At 40.6% G+C, this 27,792-nt stretch overlaps 1 protein-coding gene across 1 annotated transcript in view; it reads left to right on the top strand.

Annotated features, from left to right (window-relative positions):
- The first annotated feature begins 3,525 nt into the window (after nt 1-3,525).
- ift57 (intraflagellar transport 57 homolog (Chlamydomonas)) overlaps nt 3,526-27,792 on the top strand; it is a 60,602-nt gene continuing 36,335 nt past the window's right edge. Inside the window, exons 1-3 of the mRNA XM_039753988.1 lie at nt 3,526-3,971; nt 7,556-7,718; nt 19,684-19,802. Of these exons, the coding sequence (XP_039609922.1) occupies nt 3,817-3,971; nt 7,556-7,718; nt 19,684-19,802 (437 nt within the window). The 5' untranslated portion in view covers nt 3,526-3,816. The remainder of the gene's footprint in view (nt 3,972-7,555; nt 7,719-19,683; nt 19,803-27,792) is intronic.

Below are 27,792 nucleotides of genomic sequence, written 5' to 3'. Positions count from 1 at the left end.
TTACCAAAATGGCAGCTTGTCCCTTTTTTATTATTATTATTATTATTATTAAACAATTTTATTTCACTTGACTCCACTGTCTGTCAGGGTCAAATCTTTCAACTGGTTTTAAACCCGCTTCTGGCCAAGCGAATTTCTTGTAATTTTGCATATGTTTTCAGTATCGATGACAGTACAATAATCGGTCAAACCCGATGCAATTACTTAACAAATTTTGCCATAATCAACGGTTATGCGATTCCAATTAATGCACTTACAACAATGACGGAGAGAGACAAAGCTGGACGGATGTTCACAAGCCCGGTGGCCTGCTTCCTGGCCTGGCATGGCATTCAGAGCAACCAGTGAAATAAACTAATGGTGAAATTATATAATGTTATTACAACGGAAAGCGAGCTGGCGTTATTACTCTGTAGTAGGCACAAATCTTTTCGGTTTAACGTTGGAGGGTCTCTGTTTTGGTTTCTGGTCGGAGGGTTTCTTGTTTTTGTTCAAGTCAAGTTTTGTCTTCGCATGCGTCTCGTGCTCTGACAGCTAAACAGGAGCGCAAGGATGAGTGGTGCGCACGTCTGGTGCTTTTATTAAAGTTATGTATGAAGATTGTTTAAAAGTTTATAATACGCTCTGAATTATATCTGGATGTTGTATGGGTTTTGGTATTTGTTTTATTTTTATTTCAAATTTTATTGAAGTGGGTGGCATGGTGGGGAAGTGGGTAGCGCTGCTGCCTCTGCAGTTAGGAGACCAGGGTTTGCTTCCCGGCTCCTCCCTGCGTGGAGTTTGCTTGTTCTCCCCGTGTCTGCGTGGGTTTCCTCCAACAGTCAAAGACACGCAGGTTCGGTGCATTGGCGATTCTAAATTGTCCCTAGTGTGTGCTTGGTGTGTGTGTGTGCGCCCTGTGGTGGGCTGGCGCCCTGCCTGGGGTTTGTTTCCTGCCTTGCACCCTGTGTTTGCTCCAGCAAACCCCCGGGACCCTGTAGTTAGGATATATAGCGGGTTGGATAATGGCTTGATGGATTTTATTGAAGTGTAGCGTACAGTCACATTTTACACGTGTTTTTTCCCTTTTTCTCTCAGAATAGTGATGGGAAACTGATAATGAAGCGTCGAAGCTTGTGTCATTGAATCAGAAGCGTAGTGAGTCGAATCACTGAGTCAGAGCTTGTGACATAACACCGCGGTCACGTGACGTGTGACGTTAAAGCTTTGGACGTCATCAGTGCTTCACAGAGCATTTCATTGGTTTGACAGCTTTGGTGTTAAATTAATAGGCAGCCTGTATAAAATGCATCATTCTCATTCAACAATGTTGGGCTGTGAGGAGAGAAGAGATTAGGAAAGCTTTGGTGACTAACAACGGAAAACGGCGTTCAAAAGTTAAATCGTATAAATGGACAAGGACCTTAGCAGAATAAAATGAATACAGACTTTTCTGACCTTTACGGGTGACATGAGACTGAAACAGTGAGCTCTACTTGACTTGCGCTCTTGAGAGCTTGCTTTGACCTCAGTTAACCACCAGATGTCGCTGTTCATACTGGGGCTGAGACGTCAAAGCTTTGAATCTTCTTCAGCACAAACAGAAAGAAAGCCTCTAAGCTTCGCGAGGCTTCGTTTTTCCTCAGAGTGAATGAATAGGCTGCACGAAATGTTTTATTTTATCTTTTATTGATGAACCACGTATGTTAGTGGAATGATTTGAGTTTTTAAATGTACCTGTTGTTCCTTATTTCATGATAAGTTTGTTAATGAGCGTCTTGTTTTTACTTGATTTGAATATTATAAAGTGCGTCTCTCGCGCTCTAACAGTTAAACCTTAGCGCCATTTGGGACTGAATAGGCTACACGAAATATTTCATAGTTTTTTGTTTGCTAAGTGCATTCTTTAAAAAATGCTCAACAGTGTTCTGTGGCACTGAGACATTTCTTGAGTCTTTTGTCTATTGAAGAAATTCAAAGTGGTCTTTTTTGACCAATACTTCAAACTTTGTGAAAGAATCTTCAGCATTGACATCCAGACACGGACAGCGGCTCAGCTGTGGAGATTCCAGACTCACAGTTGAAATTGCAATCATAATCTCTGTGGATGCCACTGACAACTACATTGTGTGGTTCAGTGCTTTTTGCACATTTGTTTTGATATAAATATTATAGAACTACATGGTTTATTATGAAGTGTTGTTCCACACTTTATCAGAGGTTGTCTTGAGATTAATATTTAAGAGTGAAATGTAGCGTATGTGGAAAAGCTGAATCCACTGTCACCTCATTCATAACAAATTCCAAGACAAAATGGTGTTTGCTTGTTTTTTGAATCTGTGCCTGTACAAGAAAACTGATGTCTATTGTATAGCCTGGCCTGGGTTAGACTTGGGATTCCCGATAAAGGAGCAGACAAGTGATAGACGCATTGGATTGCCCCCCATTTGCCTCTTCCAGTGAGTGGAGTCGTTAAGTACGTGTGCCGGCTTTACTCGTTGATTCTTGCGAAGAAGTAGCCTTGATGATCGCGGTGATCACCGTTCTGTTGTCGATATTTTTTTTCGCAGCGACCGAACGCTAATCCCATAAGAGCTTGAACAGAAAAAATAGACACCAAAATATAATTATTAAATATATAGTGTTCACTTAATTCTGCAAAGAAGATATATTACTTAATACTTTTAAAGAAGCTTACCGTTCATGAAAAACGATTACAGAAAAATCATTTGCAAAATACTCAAACTAAAAAGTAAAAAATAATATATATATTTTTTTAAGTAAAAGGCTTTTATTTACTTTAGTTATAAATGCAGTAAAAGGCAAAAAAACTATGAATTAATAGAATGGATACTTTAATCATATTATATAAAAACATTGTAATCCCCCACAATGTTAAAAAACAAGTTCCAAAAATTATTTGAATCAATTAATTTATGTGCGCCCCACGATTTTATTTAGTCACGTACGACCATGAAAATTGTGGTTAAAGAAAAAAATATGTTTTGCTTTTTAGTGCACTTATAACTAAAGTAAATAAAATCGTTTTACTTAAACAAACAATTCTAATCGCTACAACCAGTGTCGGTGCTACGTTATTTTACACCCTAAGCCAAGTTTAATTAGTGCGCACGCCGACTGTTCGGTAGCTAACCCATGCGGTTGGGTTTTTGACTTCCCACTATGATCTGCGCTTGAGACGAATACTGCTATGTTGTGTTATTGGTGTTATTAATTTTGGACAGTAGATGACACTGTACAAAATGATATAAAAAGATCTGGGAGCAGGATGGGAGAAGAGGAGATGGAGATTTTGCTGTAATAAAGAAGGTATTTGGAAATTACAACCTGGAAATTTCTTTATGTACTGATCGATACATAAAATACCTAATTTACCTTAATTGTGGCCCAGCTCTGGCTATAACCCTACAACGTGTAATCCTGACAGCGAGACTGAGCCCCCGCCCCGCGGCATGAAATCTGCTACGTTTTAAATGCTTCCAACAGAGTCTTGCGTCATTGGAGGTGTGGCTTACCACACTCGCGTCCGCTGGTTTCCATGGCAGTGACAACTTCCCGGTAGCTGTGCATTAAACCTTCTGCCGTCTGGCAGAACTTATTTTCTCAGTGCTCGAGTTCTTTTTTTATTTTACATATTAACTAACGTTTTTTTTTCCCTAAACATCAAGTCATTTGTTTTCATATCGATTCTTAACGCGTTGCTTTTAAAAACTTGATGTTGCTTCCTAACAACGTGACGCTTCGTCGTACACAAATCGCCGCGTGCTCTGTAGGATAAAATCTGCAAATCACTGTGCCTTCTCCCCTGATACTGCCATGTCAGAGGAAAACCGAAGAGCCGAAGAGGACGACCGCGGTCCGGGGTCTTCCTATCAGATGTTCGTTGTCATGGAGGACTTGCTGGATAAATTAAAGCTGCTGAACTACGAGGAGGAGGTTCTCCGGAAAAACAACATGAAGAGTCTGTCGAGGTAAGGCTGACGGGCGTACACAGACGTGGAGGTCTGGGGGGGACGTTTGGCTATCGGGGAACTGCGTTAATATAAACATTCAACTCGTTTCTGCTGGCGAGGCTTTATTTAGTTAATCATCAGTACAGTAAAATAAGGCGTGCGTGAGGGCGATGAGTTAACTACGCAGACTGTTAGTACTGTAATTGGTCGGTGTTCGGTTGTGAGTGCTATGATTGGTTCGGCTGAATCGTTGATTGTTGTGATTGGCCAATATTTGGTGTTGATCGCTGTGGTTGGTTAGCATGTGGTGCTGAGTACTGTGAGTGGTTAGCATTTGAGGTTGAGTGGTGTGATTAATAATAAAAACAAGAAGTATTTCTAATGAGACTTTCTTAACTCAATGCGCTGCAAGCCATAACAAGAAAAGACCAATTAAGCAGTAAATGAATTTCCCCTTGGGATTAATAAAGTATCTATCTATCTAAATAGCAAAGTGAACAAAACAATATGTAATATAGAGTAATATGTACACACGAAGCAGGATAAGCTGTAGAATAAAACACCCAACAATGATGCAAACATAAGTTCAAATGAAATGAAAGCCAGCCAAAAATTGTTAAAATCATTAAAAGCGATATCAGATAAATGCCAAAATGCTGTCATCCTCTTAGGTGGAAGTGATTGGTTAACATTTGGTGTCGGGTGGTGTGTGGTTCGGCTCACTGGTTCGTATTCGAGACACTTTACTGATCCAATACTTTGAACTACCTGTGTAAATTAATCGATTCTTTTGATTGGGTCCAACTCACAAATCTACAGTTTAATAATTCATATATCATTTTGATTTATTGCATATGTATGTGTGTATATACATATATAATAATTTTATACATATTGTTGTACCTTGAAATTCAAATGAACAGAATAACGGGTTTCAGAGGTGCTACTACAGTTGCAGAGGTTTCTTATAACCAATTAACATCTCTGCATGCCGAGCTAAAGGATTAGCTAAGGAAGTTGACATTTAGGAAACTGAAGGAATGGCTGCTGAAAATGGGGCTTTACATTCATTTAACATGATATTCATATTCATTAGAAACACTAGTAATGTCTTGGCTATCTTTTTTTTAATCAGTTTAATTATATTATGATCATAAAGGTATCAGATTTTTATCAAAAACATGACATTTTCTAGGTGTGACTGTACTGTTGACTGGGAGAGTATATACATAATATAGTAAAATATTATGCATATTTGAGTTTGTTTGGGGGGCAGCTCGGTGGCGCAGTGGGTAGCGCTGCTGCCTCTCAGTTAGGATACCTTGGTTCCCTTCCCAGGTCCTCCCTGCGTGGAGTTTGCATGTTCTCCCCTTGTCTGCGTGGGTTTCCTCCCACAGTACACAGACATGCAGGTTAGGTGCATTGGCGATTCTAAATTGTCCCGTGTGTGTGTGTGTGCCCTACAGTGGGCTGGCACCCTGCCCAGGGTTTGTTTCCTGCCTTGCGCCCTGTGTTGGCTGGGATTGGCTCCAGCAGACCCCCGTGACCCTGTAGTTAGTATATAGTGGATTGGATGATGGATGGATGAAGTTTGTTTGGCAGATGCAAGTCAGCCCTGGGTGGGTATGTGTTGCCATACCCTGAAATGTGCTGGCTTTCCATCCAAGGTTGATTCCTGCCTTGTAGGCAGTGCTGTCAGGATAGACCCTGATTTTGTGCTCCTTAGCCTTAAACACGAAGCGTGACTCAGGAGTGGAATTCTATTCAATTACAGTTAACCACGAGTCAGACTCGGCATGACATGTACTGATCCGCTTTACATTTTTATGCCCAAGTAACACTAGGGACACTGTTCAGCTGCTATCTAGTGGATGAAATAACATCATTCTGCTAAAAAAAGAAAATCTGCCACTGGGTGGTAACTCTATGGCAACTCATCAATATTCATGAGTAAGGCGGAGCCTCCAACAAAAACACAGTGGCAAATTTAAGGCTGGAATAATGTTTGGGACAGTATTCTGCCATCTTGTGGATGAAATAACAGCATACTGCTAAAAGAAAAAACAATATCTGCCACTGCATAGTAACGCTAAGGTACCTCATCAATATTTATGAGTGGGTGGAGCCTCCAATTAAAATGATAATGGCAAAGACAGTTGTAGAAACAAAGTGAAACTTAACCATTTCTCGAATCGAGCGTTGGTGATGCCAATTCGAATTGCTCATCAGACATTAACTCGGGAAATGAAACTGCATGACTGAACCTCCATGATATGCCTGCTGGGTGAAGCTTCCGTCTGGTGTGATGGTAGCTCCATGACAAAAATGCAAAGTAATTGCAATTGAATGCAAAGACAAGCAAAATGTTTGAACCCTAAGCACTCCTCACAATGCAGCAACTGTCATTATTCATGTCTGGGGATATTTGGAAGTCACTCTGCATTTTTCTGTAATAGTCTACACCAACACAAGAGGCTCAGTGATCATGCAGGTCAGGTGATGACATTCTGTCTTCTCATGTGCAAGCAACAGAAAAAATATAAGAAAAGTGTCCAAAGAAACGCACGTCTGCCGTCCCGTTTGCAACACTGACTGTACGTTGGTGACACCTTCAAAACATGTGACATGAAGGACCTGCACTAAATCTGCCTCAGCGCAGCAGTGGACACTGGGCAGACCTCTCCTGTTGTATTTATGTTAACATTTTGGAGTTTACGTTTTTCTCTTACATTTGATGACAAAAAAATTCAACAATTTGGCCCGTTGGGTAGTCGACTAAGTCAGGGGTATCCAAACTCCAGTCCTGGTGGGCCGCAGTGGCTGCAGATTTTCATTCTAACCCTTTTCCTAATCCGTTTCCACTGCTAATGAACTCCTTTTCCCTTCCTTCATTTTAATAGCCCTGTCTTCAGTCCTCTGCACTGATTCGTTTCTTCATTAAATGGCAGCCAATCAGAAATGAGACATGAAATGAGCCAACAGATGAACGTCAAAGTCAATTTCATACCAACCAGTTTCTTAATGAGAACCCAATTCCTGCCATTATTGAATATCATGATGTGTTGCCGCTCTCATTGTGCCACAGCAGGCTTGTTGATTTTCTGCTTTTTCTAAGACCACCATCAAGATGTTTTGGTGACCAGAGCAGACCCACGTGGCCGAGACCTTCACTTTTCTTTATTTTCAGCTGAGCTGGTCATGTGGCGGCTTGTTTTGTGTCTCATTTATTGTTTGGCTGCTTATTAAGGAAAAAGAAACGACTAAGGAGTCTGAGTCACGTCAGTTAAAACAAAGGCAAAGCATGTAACGGCTCAGTAATTAAGAAGATGGTTAGAATGAAAATCTGCAGCCCACCAGGACCGGAGCTGGACACCCCTGGACTAAGTGGAGTCAGATGAAGGACAGACTGATGAGTATCTTTTTGCTGTTACAGGTGACATCTTTCTACTAGCCAGTAGTGCAGCTTTACCGTGCAGTGAAATCACAAACGATGTCCCTTTTGTAGTATTAGTTTTACGTTCAGATTCTGTAATTTTTTTACTTCCTGCCTTCTAACGTATTTTCATTTCTTATTCCGTCTCATTTTTTTTCCCCCACTGTAGACACTACTTTGCTCTTCCCACTAATCCAGGAGAGCAGTTCTTCATGTTCACCGCTATCGCCGCTTGGCTCATCAACAAAGCCGGCTCCCACTTTGAACAGCCGCAGGAGTACGACGACCCCAACGCAACGGTGTCAAACATACTGATGGAGCTCCGAAAGTTTGTAAGTAGGATTTGTAACATTGGCTATGTCCAATTAAAGTGGTCAGAGTGCAGTCGTACACAAAGTTCGCCTTAATCAACACGTATTCAGTTTCACTAAGGTGTAAAACAACACGTTCAAGGAGCCAGTGTGTGTTTTGCAAATTAGTCGGCAAGCACAGTGATTACTATCAGTAGTTTTATGTTGTGTTCCATTTACTGCGAAAATCAGATGTTGGCGCTGGAAATGAATTTACACTCAAGTTGACCGTGTTTCGGTAAAACATTTGGAAAACCAATATGGACGCCTTCAGGAAACCTATACAGTCGACCCTCGATATACGACCAGGCCTGACATGCGAACAACTTGGTTTACGACCAAAATCTTTGTTTTTATTTACGACCCGAATGCGGTCACGTGTATCCGCTTGTGCGATTGTAAAGAAAGAGCCAAGAGCGTTCGTAAGTGTCAGTCGGAGTCCAGATACGTGTGTTTGTGGACGTAATTTCAGTCAGTGCAGTGATTTATATCATTAATTTCGATAACTGCTATCAAAATAGCCCCACAAAACTAGAAAAGAAGCTAAGGAAGGAAGAGAAGGTAACGAAGGTAAAGAACGCAATCACAATAAAAACAAAGAAGGAAATTGTGCGGAAATATGAGAGTGGCGTTCGTGTGACCAATCTCGCTAATATGTACAGCATGTCGAAATCCACCATCTCGACAATTTTACAAAGAAGATTTAACCACCTTCCATTTCATTCTCCTCCTCCTCTCATTCTGCAAGCCGGAGATGTCAACTGAAATGATGTGTACAGTATGAAATTGTTGTTTCTGGTAGGCTAGGCACTTTCTATAACTTTTTGGTTAGTACATTAGAAAAATTATTGGTATTTTTGGTAAATTATGCACATTATACAACCCTTTTTTATTATGAAAAGGTTAAGTAAGTGTTGCTGTGGGAGGTTCGGGACGCATTATGGGTACTTCCATTATTGTTTATGGGAAAAATAGTCTTACAACCAACATGAGGTACAACCAGCCCTCGCAAACGAATTGAGTTTGTAAGTCAAGGGTCCGTTGTATTTGGAATAAGGTTATTATAGTTTTGTCTTTTTTATATTTTTTTACTTCTGACCTTACTTGGAAATTCAGTTTAGTTTTAGTTTAATCATGTACTTTTAGTTTAAATTTAATTTTTATTTCACAAAGACCTTTCTATCTTATTTTTGTACCTGTTAGTTTCAGTTTTAGCTTTAGTAATTATGGCATGGAGCTACTACAGAGTTTAGTTTTGTGTCACAATCAGACAGAACTGTACACTCACTTAGAATCTGGAATCAATGTAGAAAGCATTTTAAGACGGAGAAGCTTTTATCTGTGGCGCCTCTGCAAGAGAACCACCTCTTTCAACCTTCGCAGACATATGCAGTTTTTAATATCTGGAAAAAATTTGGGATTAACTTGCTTAGAGATCTTTATATAGACAACGTCTTTGCATCCTATGAACAATTACATTCCAAATTTAACATTCCAGCTACAAATTTCTTTCACTATCTTCAAATCAGGAACTTTGTTAAACAGAACCTTCCAGATTTTCCTCATCTTGCACCCTCATCCACGCTGGAAAAAATATTGCTCAATTTTGAGGAATTAGACTCCATCTCTACAATATATAAAATCATTTTACAATCCCTTCCTTTCAAAGATCCAAGAGGACACTGGGAAAATGACCTCTCAATTAATATATCAGAAAAGGAGTGGAAAGTAGCAATGCAGAGAATTCACTCAAGCTCCATATGCGCAAAGCATACAATTATACAACTCAAAATTATATATCGAGCACACCTGTCTCTTCTAAAACTCTCCAAAATGTTTCCAGGGCGAGATCCAACCTGCGAACGTTGCAACCAAGCCCCAGCCTCACTGGGTCACATGTTCTGGGCCTGCACCAAATTAACATTATTCTGGAAAAAAAATTTTAATTACCTCTCAGACAGCCTTGGACTCACAATCCCTCCTAACCCATTAACAGCTGTGTTTGGGGTTCTTCCAGAGGGGCTTAAAGTGGAGAAAGACAAACAAATTGTGATTGCATTCACAACACTTTGGCACGCAGACTTATTCTGCTAAACTGGAAGAACCCAAACTCTCCTCTTTAAGTCAGTGGGAAACGATGTGTTATACTATTTAAAATTGGAAAAAATCAAATACTCAGTTAGAGGATCTGTACAGACTTTTTTTCAAAACATGGAAGGATCTAATCAGTAATATTTTAAAATAAGTTTATAAAGCACAGAGAATTTATTAATTTAGGTATTTTTACAAGCCTTAAATTTTACACGGTTTGGCTTGCTCTCTCTCTCAGGGGTGGGGATCGATCTGTTCTTAACATAATTCTTTTTTGTAAAACTTGATTGCTATGTATTGATTGTAATAAAATTAATAAAAAAAAAAAAAAAAGAACTGTACACTTAACGGATTTGGATATAATATGAGTTTAATGTTGGTGGAAGCTTACTACACGATCTGGTTTATTATCTGGTTTTGTTTTTGTCAGAAAAAAAAAACCAGATACTGAATTTTAACAATTGTATGCAATTTTATAACTTTTAAAATATTTTCTATGTCATTTGTGCTGAACAAATGTGTGCTGACTGTTGGCACTTTTTATCTTGTCCTTTTATTGCCCACAATGGGTCAATTTTGTAATGAAAGTTATTTGAATTGTAAGTTTTTTTTTCTCAAAATGTCTACAAAGAGGCAGCAACAAAAAGCAGGCACCTGAGAAATAAACTGAAACGTTACTCACTCGTCATTTTTTTTTCTGTCGCATACGGTAAAGGTTTTCTTGACCAGCACATTCCGATTTCAGGCGTTTGCATTACATCTTGATATACAGCAAGCGCAAAGAAAGGCGGCCCAGTAAATCGCTTTCTATTTCACACGCTTTACGCCTGCGTGTTCAGCTCGCTCTGTCACCGCAAATGTTGTGTGAACAGCCGCCCTTCATCACTACCGCCGTTCACTGAATGAATACATAGGACGGCTCGTGGTGGGTTTAAGACTAACGGCAAGAATATTCATTCAAAAACAAAACTACAATTTTTTTTAGTAGATTATTATTTTATTTCAGTTAGTCTTTCCAGCTACTTTAATATTTTTGTTTAGTTTTAGTTTTTCATTTTGGTTTTGTTAATTACTTTATTACAGTTTACGAAAATGTTTTTTTAATGAAAGTTTCAGTTTTGATTTTAGTTTTTGTTAACTATAATAACCTTGGTTTGGATCTACTGAAAAACGCTTTGCACAGTATTTTGTGCATCCAAACACTGCAGCAACATGTTCACAGATGGAAGTTGGAGAGGATTGTGAATACGACTGATTTTGTGTCATTTCAAATCAGTGTAAATAGAAGGGTGTGTGTGTGTGTGAGTATATATATATATATATATATATATATATTAGGGCTGGGCGATATATCAAAAATTTATCGTTACCGAAATTTATGACTCTCATCGACGTCATTTTGCCCATGTCGGTAAATTCGTATTTTAAAAAAAGAAAAGGCATGTGCAGGTTGGCGATGTTCATGTCCCTTTAAGACGCTGTGCTACGTTACAGACTTGACGGGGTGGAGTCACATGACTCTACTACCTGTAACAAGACGAGACACAGGTGAACAAATGGAGGACGATTTAAATGTTGAAGCAGCAGCGAAAGGTAGAGCTGGTGGAGGAGGAAGAGGAGACGCTTGTTAACAAAAAATGCATCATCAATCGCTTGGCAACATTTTGGATTCAACAAGGATGATATTGATCAAAAATTGTTAAATGTAAACTCTGCAAAAGACTGTTGCCAAGTCAAGGTAACACAACCAACCTCTTCCACCACCTGCAGCACAACCATGTGATTCAATTCAAGACATAAAAAGCTCAAAGCGAGAAGAGATTAGGAGGACCAGCAAAAACGTCTTCCTCCACCAGGCAGCGGTCAATAACCGAAGCATTTGCTAGTACTCAACTATATGAGCGAACTTCAAAAAGATGGCAAGAAATCACAAATGCTATAGGCTACCACATAGCAAAAGACATGGCTCCTATTGCTACAGTGGAACGCAACGGGTTCAGACACTTCATGAAAATAATTGACAAGAGATACGAACTCCCATCACGAAAATATTTTTCAAAACTATCATTCCCAGCATGTACAGCACAGAGAGGAAAAAGGTTGCTGCTGAATTGAGATACGTTAAGCACGTTGCAGCCACATCCGATCTCTGGTCCAGCCGCACAATGGAGCCGTATATTAGTCTCACAGTTCATTACATCGACAACAAATGGGAGCTGCGTACCAGAGTGCTCGAGACGGCCTATTTTCCATCTGATCACACGGGGGAGATGGTTGGACAGGGTTGAGAGCGATGCTGTCTGCATGGGACATCAGTGAAGAGGACCTTGTTGCTATAACAACTGACAACGCCCAAATATTGTGAAAGCTGTCAAGCTCAATAAATGGACACGGGTGCAATGTTTTGGGCACAGGCTGCACCTGGCAGTCGGTAAGTGTGTACATCTTAATATATTTGGGTGGTGACATCTGGTGTGTTTTAAAGTGACTTTAATTCTGTGTGTCATATTCAAAATTGAAAGTATTAATGTTTGAATAATGTTTATATAGGCATAAAATACTTAAGACTGCTGAGCAGCAGTGTATCCAGAAAGTTTTACAGAAGACTTATTGTGAGCCAGTGTTGATCATGTTGTGCTGTGAAATGTAGCAAAATACATGATTTTTAAAATGTTTTATTACTGTGCCAACCCTTTTTAATTTTGTAAATATGGTCTGAGAGGTCTTATTTAATTCTTACTTTATTTTGCTTGCTTTATTTGAGAATTAGACCATGAATTGGGGTGATGTTGGGTGTGAAGATTTGGATAGATATGCTACCTCAAGGCCTTAGCAGAGATAGGCCTTTGTCCATGATGGCATTACATTTGCACAATCATTGTTTACTTTGTGAATAGCCAATGTGAAACATATTTATTATTAAACTATTTTGTTTACAAGGGATACACATTTTTAGAGAGCATGGTTACATATTGTATCCTACACTTTTTTTATTTTGTTCAGTTAATAAATCTTAACCACTAAAAGTACTTACTACTATTGTCTTCATTTATTTTCAGAGACATTTTACAGTCCTTTAAAGTGGTAATAATATAATTGCAATGAATAGGTCTAGGGGGAATAATATTATCAAAATAACTGGAGGAACTATGCTGCCTGCCACAGCCCCATCAAATGGAAAAAAAAAAAAGTTAGTTTTTGGCACTTGGGGTGGTTATCGCCCATTTATCGTTATCGAGGTTAACTGCTCAATTTATCGTGATATTGATTTTAGGCCATATCGCCCATATATTTATATATATATATATATATATATATAACATACAGTGGAACCTCGGGTCATGACAATAATTCGTTCCAAAACTTTGGTCGTGACCCGAAGTAATCTTCTGCCATAGGGTTGTATGTAAATACAATTACAGTAATCCCTCCTCGATTGCGGGAGTTGCGTTCCAGAACCCCCCGCGATAGGTGAAAATCCGTGAAGTAGAAACCATATGTTTGTATGGTTATTTTTATATATTTTAAGCCCTTATAAACTCTCCCACACTGTTTATAAATATTCCTCGCACAGTTATACAGCATAAACCCTTTGTATTCTCTTAGATATTAGGTAAGATTCATTGAAATTATGTATGTAAACACACTGTTTATATACAGTAAAACCTAAATATTATTTTAAAGATATTGAGCGTCTCTGATATCACATATGTTACTGACATTACGATAGACAGGCCACCAGCAATAAATACGTACAATGCAAGAAAAATTGTATATTGTAAATGTGTGTATGGTGACACTAAACGTACATACATGTACTAAGTACTGTAAGTAGAAAATTAATTCTGGTTACTCACCAACAATGACACGATGACTTGTCTGATAACGAGGAGTTTAATTTTACTGCGCAACAAAGCAGAGCGTTACAGCTCTTTTAAAGGAGCCTCTTCAGGTGACTGTGTAGCACCGCCATTGTTCTTCTTCCGGCAGTCTTCATTCCAACTACCTAAAGCAGATTTCATCCGGACTACCGCTTATTACATCCACTTACAGCTCGTTTTGCGCCCTGGTTAAAAGGACACTGTGGCCGTAGATCTTATATTCTTTTCCTCCTTCTTGAATAAAAAGAATCGTGGACTCATTGATACTGTAATGGCATCCTACAGCGGTGTAGCTTTTCCCTTCCTTCAACATATCCAAAACTTTTACCTTTTCGCAATCGTTAACATCTTCCGCCGTTGGGCACGGCCCCTGAAGCAGTAGCAGATTGTTTTGGTGCCATAATGAAGAGCTTGACTACGCACAAAGATAAACACAAAAGAGGACAAAAGTTAACTCTTTACACAACTAACGTTGATGCTGAATGAGTGAAACGAGACTTCCTCGTTAACGCCGCAGGATCGAATTTGGCGCTCCGTCGCTAAGCCAATCAGCACACAGGAACTTAACTGCATGCTCTGATTGGTTATCTTCTCAGCCATCCGCCAATAGCGTCCCTTGTATGAAATCAGCTGGGCAAACCAACTGAGGAAGCATGTAAAGGAAGTAAAAAGACCCATTGTCAAAGCAGAAACCCGCGAAGCAGCGAAAAATCTGCTTTATATATTTAGATATGCATATATATAAAATCTGCGATAGAGTGAAGCCACGAAAGTCGAAGCGCGATATAGCAAGGGATTACTGTAATCCATTCCAGACCGTACAATCTTTATGTAAATATATTTTCTTTAAAGATTTTTAAGCACAAAAATAGTTAATTATACCATAGAATGCACAATGTAATAGTAAACTAAATTTAAAAACATTGAATAACACTGAGACAAACACCCACGCCCACTGCTGAGCTGCTCGCGCTCTCTCTCTCCTTCCCTCCTGCACCGGTTTTCTCCTCCTGCTTCCTGCCTTCTCCTGCAACCTCCCGTTCTTTCCTGTTCTCTTCTTTTTCCCTTTAGCCGATTCGCGCTTCTATTCATGAAGAGGCGTGGTAGTCGTGGCAATCAGCAGCTCCTGGGAACAATTACAGATGCGGACCACTTCTCACCTGTGCATTTAGGTGAGAAACTCCCACATCACGAACTCCTCAGGAACCGCTTCGGCCACACAGCACCACGTCCCCTCGCTAAGCCGCGAGTGCAGTGATTATTTATTAAAACTGGCCTTTTTGACGGGAGCTTTGGACCCGCTATACCACAGGAAGAAGCTGAGTTGAGAAGAGGTTACAGTTTTGAGGGAGAGTCCCTCTGCGTGATGCACCGAGAACAATGTACAGTACAGGGAGAGGCTGAAAACGTGCAGAAATCATCGGCACATACAAACTGGAAGGGAAACGAAATAGAGCACAAACAGTTCACAGCAAATGCACAGGGAGAGACTGAACACGTGCAGAAATCATCGGCGCATACGAACCGGAAGGGGAAACTGGTTTGTTCGTCAACCTAGTGTGTGGTCGTGAACAGATGCAAAATTTCGGCAAACTTTTTGGTCGTAACCCGATTTGTACATGTTCAGAGACGTTCATGAACCGAGGTTCCACAGCTGTATAATATTACAGCTATCACTTCTGCTGGTGTGCGATGCAGCAATTGTGAATTTTGAGGTCGAGGTTGTTGAGGCTCGCCAGACTTTCCGAGCAGGAAATCCAATTTGTGGGGGTGTTCCGGTTTAAACCTCCTCCTGGGAACTTGGTAATTCTGACTTTCCCCATTCAAAGGGAATGCCTCATTAGAACCGGGTTTCAGTTCTTGGTTTCTGACTGTACAGTTTTCATGTTCTCCTCGTGCCCTGTGCCCTAATTGGCAGCACGTGTTACCTGTAGTCACCTCTGGATCAGGCACAGAGAATTTAGAAATTAGGAAAGCAAACTGAAGTACTAGGGTGTTGTACCGTGTTAGCCATTATGAATGTAGAGAAGAGCCAAGCAAAATGACACTTTTATTGGCTAACTAAAAAGATTACAATATGCAAGCTTTCGAGGCAACTCAGGCCCCTTCTTCAGGTGAGATGTAATACAGAAACTGAAGTTTCCTGTGTTTTATATCCACACACTAGGACAAGAAACAACAATGGTAAATCTTTAAAGGAAAATTCTTAAATGTAAAAAATTAATAGGTTCACTCAGTCTAAGATTATTTTAACAAGAGAGAGAAGAACAATGTATGGTCAAGAGATTTTTGGATAACCCATTTATGGCAAAATTGGAGGAAGATTTCATGTCAATGTGCTTCTTAAAACCAATGTTATATCTTCGTTACATAGATGACATCTTCATAATCTGGACTGCCAGTGAGAAGGACCTCTTCCATTTTCATAATGAATATAATTCTTTTCACCCCAACATAAAGCTAAAGCTGAATTACTCAAAAACGGAAGTCAGCTTCCTTGACACACCACCGTTCAACTAAAAAACAACACCCTTGTAACTTCTGTTTTTCACAAACCAACAGACAGACGGACCTACCTAAGAAGTGACAGCTTCCACCCCAAGCATATAAGGCGCTCCATTATTTTTCGCCAAGCAATTCAATACAATCGTATTTGCTCAGACCCGACAGACCGGGATCAACAACTGCAGGAGCTCAGACAAGATTTCATTAGACAAGGTTATACCCCCAAAACAACAGACACTCAAATAAGAAGAGCTACTGCCATACCCAGAGACAACCTTCTGGAATATAAAAACAAAGACAACAAGAACCGCATCCCCCTTGTTGTCACTTACAACCCACATCTTGAAACACTTCGAAAAATTATAAAAGAACTTCAGCCAATGCTAAACAACGACCAAACACTGAAAAATGTATTTCCTGAACCTCCCCTCCTGGCATAGAGACAACCACCAAACCTTCAGCAACGTAATGTCCGAAGCTCCCTAAATGAACTGACAGCAAATGGCACATCTCCCTGCCTACAGAAGATGTAAAACGTGTGCCCACATCTACAATACAGACCGTATAGTTATACCACACTGCCGACTTGAACATCAAATAAAGGGATCATTTTCCTGCAGATCATCCAATGTTGTCTACCTAGTTCTCTGCATGAAATGTCCTGACACTGCACTCTTATGTGGGAGAAACTGGACAAACACTCCGCCAGAGAATAAATTTACACAGGGTCCACATTAAACGTGGCGACACAGATGTTCCTGTAGCGGCCCACTTCAACAGCCATGGACACTGTGAGAGGGACTTTAAAGTCACAGGGCTTATGGGCAACTTCAAAATACAGCAAGAGAGAAAAGAATGGGAAGTTAAGCTCATGTTAAAATTTAATACATTACAGCATGGCTTGAATAGAGACATGGGTCTTATGGCCAGGTATGAGGACTGTTTGCATCTCTCAGACTGACACAGATAACCTGTCTACAGACCCATATTGTTCTGAAAAACTCATCACAGACTTCAAAGGACTTTGTTGGACAGTTATCCAAAAAGCTCTTGACCATACATTGTTCTTCTCTCTCTTGTTAAAATAATCTTAGACTGAGTGAACCTATTAATTTTTTACATTTAAGATTTTTCATTTTAAGATTTACCATTGTTGTTTCTTGTCCTAGTGTGTGGATATAAACACAGGAAACTTCAGTTTCTGTATCACATCTTGCCTGAAGAAGGGGCCTGAGTGGCCTCGAAAGCTTGCATATTGTAATCTTTTTAGTTAGCCAATAAAAGGTGTCATTTTGCTTGGCTCTTCTCTGAAAGCAAACTGAGAAAATCTCAATGAATCAATGTAAAGTAAATCTACAGTATATGCCTTTTTCCTGTTAAATTTACAAATATAATTATCACGTAAATTGTTTACACAAAGTGAGTACATTATAATTAAAAGTAATGCATGCGACCTAGACTTTGAAATATGGACTGAATTTGTCCACGTCACTGTCCAGGGAGATAAGCTACATGATCCGGGTTAATGTGTAACACCCCTGGCTGGCGCACTTGGCTAGTGAGTCTATTAATGCTGATAGAGGTTTTATTTGGAAAGATTTTGGAACACAGGGCGAATATTAAGCCCTCAATAACCCTGTACACTACGCCCAAGAAAGACAATACATTCACCACAGTATCTTAAGAAAAACAATAATGTATTAAATGACACCAATTGAGTCTTTTAGCAAGACAACAAAATAACACATACCCTCGCCCTGACAGTTATAATACAGACGAAAACATGAAAACAGAAAGTACAATAACTAGAATATGGATAAACTCGGCACATCTTGTCAATGATTTGAAAGCATTCCCAGCAAAACGGTAAAATGATTTGCCCACCAGAGAGTCTAACACAGCTTTTGTTAGAGTCCAGAGTGGCACCTCTTTTAAGTCCAGTTACGTTATGCTCAAACTCTGGAATGCACTAGTAAGACGGCATCTGGAGTTTTGGGGCGCAGGTTTAGTCACCACGGTACAAGAAGACATAACAGTACTTGAAGCTGTGCAGAGGAGAGCAGCCAGGTGCATCATGGGACTTAAGGACATGTCCTACTCTTAACAGACTCCGAGAATTAAACCTGTTTAGTCTCAAGCAGAGGAGACTGCGTGGGGACCACATCAGAGTATTTAAAATCCTTAAAGGCATTGATAAAGGAGATCGAACAACATTCTTTCAGTTTAAGGGTGAATCAAATACTCGGGGACATCAAACGGAAATTTAGAGGAAGTGCATTTTAGGCTGAAACCAAAAGGCACTTCTTTATGCAAAGAGCTGTGGGACTCTGGAACAGACGACTAAGGCATGGAGTTGAGGGAGAAACCTGGACAACCTTTAAGATGAATTTGGATGAGATATTGGGGCAGCCTGATGGACTAAATACTCACCTCTTCTTTGTCAAATTTCTTATGTTCTTAAAAGGAAAGATATCAAATCCAGTTCTTCCACTTTCCTCGTCTTTTAACGCACTCCCATTTCTTCAGTCCTCTTTGATTGCTTGGGATAGACTTGTATATCGGCCAATAAGACCTCGTAAAATCCATCCATCCATTATCCAACCCTCTATATCCTAACTACAGGGTCACGGGGGGGTCTGCTGGAGCCAATCCCAGCCAACACAGGGCACAAGCCAGGAAACAAACCGGGCCAGCCCACCGCAGCCTCGTAAAATTCCATATTTTTATTGTCTTGTATACGAAGTGTAGGGAAAGCATTGTAATCGTCCAAAAATTCGACCTCGACAATTTGATGAATCTCGACGTTCTAGACCTCCCTGAGTCAGATTTACTTTCTCGTAGGGAAAGTATTGTAATCGTCCTAAAATTCAATTTCGAGATTTTGATGAATCTCGATGTTTTAGATCCCTAATTGTCTGAAAATACCAATTTTGTAATTGTAATGTAAACACGTCTGAAAATTGGTGTGTGTGTATATGTAAGCGTGTGTGTGTGTATATGTAAACACGATAACTTGAGTGCATTTTCAGTTAGGTCAACCACATTTTGCGTACAAGTATTAGGTACAAAACATAGATTTCTATCAGTTTGTAAGCTATTTCTGTTAACCACAAGTGGTACTTTTTTATTCATGCAGCTGCAGAGTCTGATGTATTCAACTTTTATAAGAATTGTTCAGTATTTTAATGTACATAATATAAAAATATAATCATTGTCTTGCAGTTTACTTCTCAAATATCCATCCCCATATCTGAATATACGAGAAAGTCCAGGGGAGATCACTCACAATTTTTTTTTTTTCTCCTCTCCACCATCCACGTCCTGATTGTTATTAGTCTTTTAACCAATCAGTCCACTCGGGAGCCTTTCCCAAGTAATGCAGGGTAATTCCATACAAATATGTGAAACATACAAATGTTGATGTATTGTGTTTTATTTATTTTTCTATTTGTTCTTTTTTTTTGTGTTAGGGTGGAGTTGTTGATTTTCCACCTTCAAAGCTGAAGGCTGGCAATGGAGAGCATGTGTGTTATGTTTTGGATCGCTTGGCAGAGGAAGCATTAAAGCAGACGCGGTTCATCTGGAACAAGTATGTGTATCTTTGAAATTACCGTTTATAATCAGAGTGTGGAATAGGCTTGAATGTTTAAAAAATATATTTTTTAATATGGATGTACAAACCAGTGTGTTTCTTTGTGCCGGTCCCAAGCCCGGATAAATGGGGAGGGTTACGTCAGGAAGGGCATCCGGTGTAAAATTTTGCCAAATCCATATGTGGACAGATTATGCTCTGAGTCAACCACTAACGGGAACAGCCAAAAGAAGAAGAAGAAGAAGCCTATGGAATCAAAAAGTTTTGTAAGACATGGCATAGATAGATAGATAGATAGATAGGGGACAAATGATGCTCTATGTATGTGGAGAAGGCAGTGAAAGAACATGGAGGGCCAAGAAATACCATCATAGTACACATAAATAAATAACTTTCTTTTTGTTATTTCTGTTTTCATCCCAAGATATCACGTTGACATTTTTAACTGGCTGATTAAGTACCATAAATAAATGTTGTTCCTTTTGTGTTATTAGATTAGGTACACTTTATTTATCCCATGGGGACAAAGTTGAATTTTTATGTTTTTATGACTGTGTTTTGTTTATGTGACATGCAGTTACTTGTCACATGACCATCGGTGGTGCTTTGACTATGTAAGCAGAGGTTCTGCTATAAATGCGTCAATGTCACAATGTTGCTTCATCCCTTTGTGATTAACAACTCTAGAAGAATTTTAGATAATGTCTATCTATCAAGTTGGCTTAACATTAGAACATTAGAAAAATCTGGTGTGACAGATAGGGGATGCTGTCGTCCCCTTGAACCCTCAGACTGGACACCAGATAAAAGTCCAAATATAATTTTTATTTGAACAAATACGTGTACAAAGCACCCTCCACTCCACTATACTGATAAATAAACACAATACACATTTCTCAATAAATCCTCCACTCCCAGACGCGTTGCCACCCTGCCACCCAGCTCAGCTCAATGTCTGGGATCTCCCACAGTCCTTTTATAGTCTGTGACCCGGAAGTGCTTCTGAACCCTTGTCCATGTGATTTCCGAGCACTTCTGGGTCAGATGAAAACTGCTGTTCTTCAACCCAGAAGCAAGGTTGTATGTAAAATACTCGTTGCTCCTCCCTGCAGCGCCTTCTAGTGGCCCCTGTGGTATCCAGCAGGGCTGTGGATGAAAACTCCATTGTCCATAATTCCCTGTTGGTATTCGGGGCACCTCCATGCTGCAGGGAGGGCTCCACCTGGCGGCCTGGGGTTATTGGCCGGGATGACTGGTCGGCCATAGTCCACACTGGATAAGAACAGGCCATTCAGCCCAAAGGTCCTATCCACTTAATTCCCCAAAATAACATCAAGTCGAGGTTTGAAAGTCCCTAAAGTCCTTCTCTCTACCACACTACTTGGTCACTTATTTTATGTGTCTGTGGTTCTCTGTGTGAAGAAAAACTTCCTAATATTTGTGCAAAATTTACCCTTAACAAGCTTCCAACTGTGTCTATAGGGTGGTCCAGATCTAATTATGCAATTTTCATTACGCTATTACTTATTAAGTTTTATTACATAGAAAATCACCTGAAAAAATCCCGGACCATCGAGAAGTGTGCGAACTGACAACATGAAGAATCGTCTTTGTGCCGAACTGCAATTGTCCCCACATAAATCAAAGTCATCCAGACAATCTGGATCGGCATAATTAGATCTGGACCACCCTGTATATGTTTGTGCTTGATTCATTTTAAAGTCACAGTCTCAACACACTGGACTCATTCCCTTCATAATTTTAAACACATTAAACTCCTTTTAATCTACTTTTTCTTTATACTGTCAAGGCTCAGCTTGTTTACTCTTTCTTTATAACTCATCTCCTGTAGCCCCTTAATCAGCCTAGTTGTTCTTACAATACAATACAATTTATTTCTTGTTTAGCCTAAAATCACACAAGAAGTGCTGCGATGGGCTTTAACAGGCCCTGCCTCTTGACAGCCCCCCAGCCTTGACTCTCCAAGAAGACAAGGAAAAACTCCCAAATAAAACCCTTGTAGGGTAAAAGTGGAAGAAACCTCAGGAAAGGCAGTTCAAAGAGAGACCCCTTTCCGGGTAGGTTGGGCATGCAGTGGGTGTCAAAAGAAAAAGGGGGTCAATACAATACAATACACAGAACAGAACAAATCCTCAATACGGTATTAAAATAAAAATTTTAGAAGTACGGAGCAGAATTTAACGCTAGATGATATCACATAATATGATTTGGATTTGTTGAGAGTCCTGGAGACCTCATTCATCAAGCTGCCTCTCCAATTTGGCCATTCCACATCTGAAATAGCGCTAATCTAGTCAGGATATACTAAACTGAAGTTGTGAGTCTTCAGCCGGGATTTGAAAGCTGAGACCGAAGGGGCATCTCTTATAGTAGCAGGCAGACCAGTCCACAGTTTAGGGGCCCAGTAACTAAAAGCTCGACCTCCCACTGTTATTTTATTAATCCTTGGAATCCTAAGCAGACCGGCATCTTGAGATCTTAATGTGCGCTCAGGTTTGTAAGTCATGATAAGTTCAGACAAGTAAGCTGGACCTTGGTCCTCTCTGGACCTTCTCTAGTGCTGCTATGTCCTTTTTGTAGCCTGCACACAGGACTCCAGATGAGGCCTCACCAGTGTGTTATAAAGCTTGAGCAGAACCTCCTTGGTCTTGTACTCCACACATCAAGGCGCTATATAACCTGACATTCTGTTAGCCTTCTTAATGGCTTCTGAACACTGTCTGGCAGATAATCGTGAGGAATCATCCACTACAACTCCTAAATCCTTCTTATAAGGTGGATTTTCGATTTTTGGACCAACCATTGTGTATTCATATCTAACATTTTTACTTCCTACTTGTAATACTTTACATTTACTGACATGAAATTTCATTTTCCACAAACCAGCCTGTATGTCTGCTGTCCAAATCCCTCTGTGGTGATTCAACAAATTCTCGATTACCTGCCAATCCACCCAGCATGGCATCATCTGCAAAATTAGCTGTCGTTATTATTTATATTCCTATCTAAATCTTTTCTATATATTAAAATAGCAGTGGTCTTAACACTGACCCCTGTGGGACACCAGGTTTTATTTTGATTTTCGACTTCCTTCTGTTCCTGACTTCTCTTTTGTTTTGTTTGTTGGCCATTATGATTTGTTCGGTTCTGACCATTGCCTGTTCCTCATTATGAGTCAGCCTGATGCGACATCTCCTTGTCTCCTTGCGTCTCACAATAATTTCGGGAAACACTGTCTTAGTGACTTGGTTATTGTCACTGTAACAAAGGCGCTATATAGGCGCCCGACCCGACACAGATGGACACAGAGGCACATATAAACTAAACAAGACTTTATTTTTTCTTCACCCGTGGGCGCATGTCTTCCCCGTGACCCACAGGCAATACACAGTCCCCAAGCACTACAAAGCACAGCAAACACACCAACAATCCTTTTCCTTTACCACCACTCCTCCTCAAGTGTAGTCTTCCTCCTCCCAAACCTGTCTCCTTGAGTGGTGGTGGCTGGCACTTTTTATAGCCCCCCACCCCTTAGCGGCCACCCTGAGCTCCAAGCAGGCTATGGAGGACTTCCCTGCGGGAAGTTGGGGAATCACCATCGGCCAGGGAGGCTGCCACCAAGCGTCCCGGGGGAAGTACTGAGCTGCCCATGGTTGCTCCCCGGAACAGATGTAGAAGGGCCCCTGCCGCCCGGCATGGGGACCCGGTTGTCCGCCACATCACATAGTCAGTCTCTGGTGGGGAGTGAACTGATACCGCAGGCTAGCATCAGATTTATGCATACATTTTCTGTCCTTGTTAATCTATGTGGGTTTTCACATACAGAGGTTTATACGTCTCCCAAGCTGTTCACTCATGCGATTTCAATCGGTCCCTTCCACTGGTGGATGTGCAGCAATGTGTGGTACAGTATGTTGGATTTTTCTTTTTTTAAACATTTGACTCCTCTGCTTTGATATTCTTCTGCCAAGGGTTTGCACACATACACCGCTAGCCTTCTCAGTTCACAGATTTTCACTGTGGTAACTGCCAGCCGTGAATCGGTGATGCCTAGATTCTAATGGCCGGTCTAGGCCAGGGGTCCTCAATCACGGTCCTGGTTTCAACAATACAGCCAACTAAACAAAGAAAACTGCAGTGGCTGCAGGTTATTTTCTCCAACCCAGCTGCTTAATAAGAAGCACTTATTGCTCAAGTAACACTTCTGCTTCACTTTAGTTGTCTCATTGTCATGTTGCATGGTCCAGTTCCGCTTCAAGATTTTGAACCCTTAGTGCATATTTTAGTTTTAAACCGCTGCTATTCTTGGTTTTTAAGCGCTCCTAATTAGCAGTAACATGCAAATAACAAAAGAGACCAGCAGTTCTCCATTTAGCTTGTTTCCATTTCCACCTGCAGCACTGTTGGGTTTAATTAAATACTTGGAAGGAAAGTGAAGAGGAAAAAGTGAACTGAGAATTACTCCTCCATTTTAGCCTTCAAATCATTTGGGTGATATTGCTTACTACACGTAAATATTGCTGCTACTTCCTTGTCTTGGCTTTGCACAGTGTCTTGTCTTCTTTTGGTTTTAATTTTAAATTTTAATTCTATTTTTAATTTATTATTTGTACTTCATATTGTTACACTGTGGACCCTGAGTTTCACAATTTCGTCTATCTGTATACTTACATATGGTTGAGATGACAATAAAGTTCACTTTGACTTAGCAGGGCTCTAGACTAATTTTTTGCACTGGTTGCACTGGTGCGCCTAATTTTTTTTCTTACAGTGCACCAGCACAAAAGTTAGGTGCACCCAAATTTCCAACCGCATCACATTTAACACCACAGTTTTACAAGTTCACTTTATTTATTTATTTGTTTTTTTTTTTTAATCGCTGTCCATATAGGCAATATTGACTTGTAAATGTTTAACTAACAATCTGGTCAATATAAAGTTCTTTATTTGAAGGCAAGCACAATTCTACAAGAAAGGTAACTTACTGAAAAAGTGTTGGTGCTTAAAGTGCTTTACTGAGCTGAAATTTAAACTTAAAAAATCTCAAAAAAAAATCTAAATTAAGTGTTTTAATGGCTTCAAACTGAACATATCATGGCTCAATGTCTTATGGACTATCCTCCTGTTTTGGTTTGGGAAAATGGTTCAAGGGATTAGAACATAAGTAGGCAAAGAATCAGAGAGAAGAGGTCAGATACTTCTATTTTATTTACTTAATCAATTATAACATTCAAACACATATAATGCAATATAATGCAGTAGCGATAGACATACAAAAACAAAACAATACTTACAGTAATATCAAAAGACCCAGAGCCATCATCCTAGACCAGTAGACTGATCACTTATCAGTCTCGTCAGAGGACCAACTCATGTGCCTGTCAAGGACTGGGCGGTGTGCGCAGTCTCCACGGTTGAGCCTCCAAAGAAACTGAGGGCGAAACCTTCCCTTATATACTAATTGAGCGTCCTTGCCCAAAGCGGCTTACGTGCAAGCAGTGTATACAGAAGTGATCAGTTTCAGCACACACACCTTTCCACGGGACGCGGTGTTGTTTTGCACTTGGTCCTGGAGACGGCACCTGGTACTAAAAGACACACAAAAATATGAGCTGTAAAAGCCCTTTTGAAGTGGAAAAAAAAAAACAAGTCCGCATAACCTTGGCTGTATCTTTAGAACATTCCCGGCTGTTTCTCCCAAAACATTAGTAATGCAGCTGGGTTTCGCGCTGAAGCGACCAACGGCCATCTGCTCTCTTGATCCCCCCCTCTCTTTAGAAAAATCCTTCCATTACACCTCCATTGCAGTCACATGCCCCTCGGATGGCCAACTCCTGTAGTTTGGCCTTCTTGATCTTTGGCCTTGACTAAACCAGCTGGCCACACTCTCTCTAGCATCAAAATCTTCCAGACTTGGGCATGAGCATGCTCGACCTCAATGTGTCCAATAAGTATATTCACCGGTCTTCCTCTCCGCAAGATACGACCGTACAGAATGACACATTCCTTTGTGGCGATATCTGTGTCTCCGTCGATCAGGAATGCCATGTACGCACTGTTCGCAATTTGCACAGACGTCTTTTTTTTTCAATGTATCTGCGATGACTCCTATGAATTGGGCGCACGCGACATCATTGCTGTACGTCGGGTTTACATTCAAGCCATTTTTCTTCATAAGAATTATTTCGGACTTGAATTTAGTGAAGGGAAGTTCTTCATTTGCAATATTGTAGGCAACGTTAAACTTAATTATCATCTCGGCCTCGTCTGTTTGCTGCTGCCTGCCGCTGAAAAGCAGCGGGGCGAGAGGACACTTGAGCAGTGCATTTATCGTGGCATGTAATGTGTTTTATAGATGCATTGTGCTTTTTCAGCGTTTCAATTCTAAATGTATTAGAACCAGTCACAAATGCACTACTGCCGGCCATGGTCTTCCCACACTCTAGTATTATATTATCGGCTTTACTGTATCTTAACCAGGGAAACTGGTGAGCCACTCTTTTGAAATGTATACACTTTACCCTTTTAATTTCAGTGGGCTCGGACTCGATCGTATGTGGCTCATTATCTAATGCCGTCTCCGGACCAGGGCTTGCTATATCTTGGGAGGTTGATGGCTCCGTGTCAGAGCATTGGTTATGATTTTCGGACGGATCAGGCCCTAACTTAACATTCTTAACGAAAAAGCTGTCAATCGTTCTTTTCATCTTCTCTCATAATCCGCGGCTACATCCACTGTTTACCTGATCGGCTACTCACCTCTCTCTGTCTGACTGCATCACATGCATTTTCGAACGTACACACGTACAGGAATATCTGGACCACGGCCAATCCGGGGGAGGGGGCGGGATCCGCCCTTCACTATCTCTGATTGGTTTAGACTACGATATGGGCCTATTGTTGAACAACAGGGAGACGTTAAGAGTCACGGAGTTTCGTTTTTTTTCCCCCTCGAACGGCTGGTCGCACCGGTGCAACCTTTGATTTTTTTTTAGTCGCACCATTGAGAAATTAGGTCGCACTCTAGAGCCCTGCTTAGAAAGGGGAAGAAAATCTAGGATATGAGAATTACCTGAGATAGCAGAGTTAACGCTCTAGCAAGCCATGAAATTAAATTATTGGCAAGAATTGCTTTCTAATTAAGCCACTGGGTTAGAACAAAAACCTGCAGCTACTGCGGCCGTCCAGGACTGTGATTGAGGACCACTGGTCTAGGTAAAAGGAGAAACTCCATTATCTGTTGTGCATGGACATGAACAATGGAGTAGGTTGCTTCTTGGTGATGTTGGCTGAGTTCACACTCTCCTTTTCTCAGCCCCCACTTTACTGAGCTTTACACCGCATCCATAGTCCAACACAGTATAATGCAAATAACTGCTGACTACGCCAAGTGTTCTGTCACACACACACACACACACACACACCGCAGTCCTTCTTAGTTTGCAGATTTGCAATGTGATAACTGCCAGTAGCCACCCAGGAACTTATGATGTCTGGATTCAAATGGTCCTCAGAATCGGCCACCGTGTTGTCTCTTACGCAAGGACAAGGCTGTATGGAGTGCACTTTCTGGTGACATTATCTTAGCTCTCTCGCTGTCTCTCCCAGGCCCCTCCTTATTGTGAAGTTCCATACTACCTCCACAAAGAAAAATGGGTAGGGGGCATGGAATGGAGTTGATTTCTGTGGATGAGCCAGATACAATACAATACAGTTTATTTTTTGTATAGCCCAAAATCACACAGGAAGTGCCGCAATGGGCTTTAACAGGCCCTGCCTCTTGACAGCCCTCCAGACTTGACTCTCTGAGAAGACAAGAGAAAAACTCCCAAAACAAAAAAAATGGAAGAAACCTTGGGAAAGGCAGTTCAAAGAGAGACCCCTTTCCAGGTAGGTTGGGCGTGCAGTGGGTGTCAAAAGAAGGGGGCCAATACAATACACAGAACAGAACAAATCCTTAATACAG

The sequence above is a fragment of the Polypterus senegalus genome, chromosome 5 (assembly GCF_016835505.1).
Source record: "Polypterus senegalus isolate Bchr_013 chromosome 5, ASM1683550v1, whole genome shotgun sequence".
NCBI lineage: Eukaryota > Metazoa > Chordata > Cladistia > Polypteriformes > Polypteridae > Polypterus > Polypterus senegalus.
This window is presented reverse-complemented; position numbering and strand designations above follow the sequence as displayed.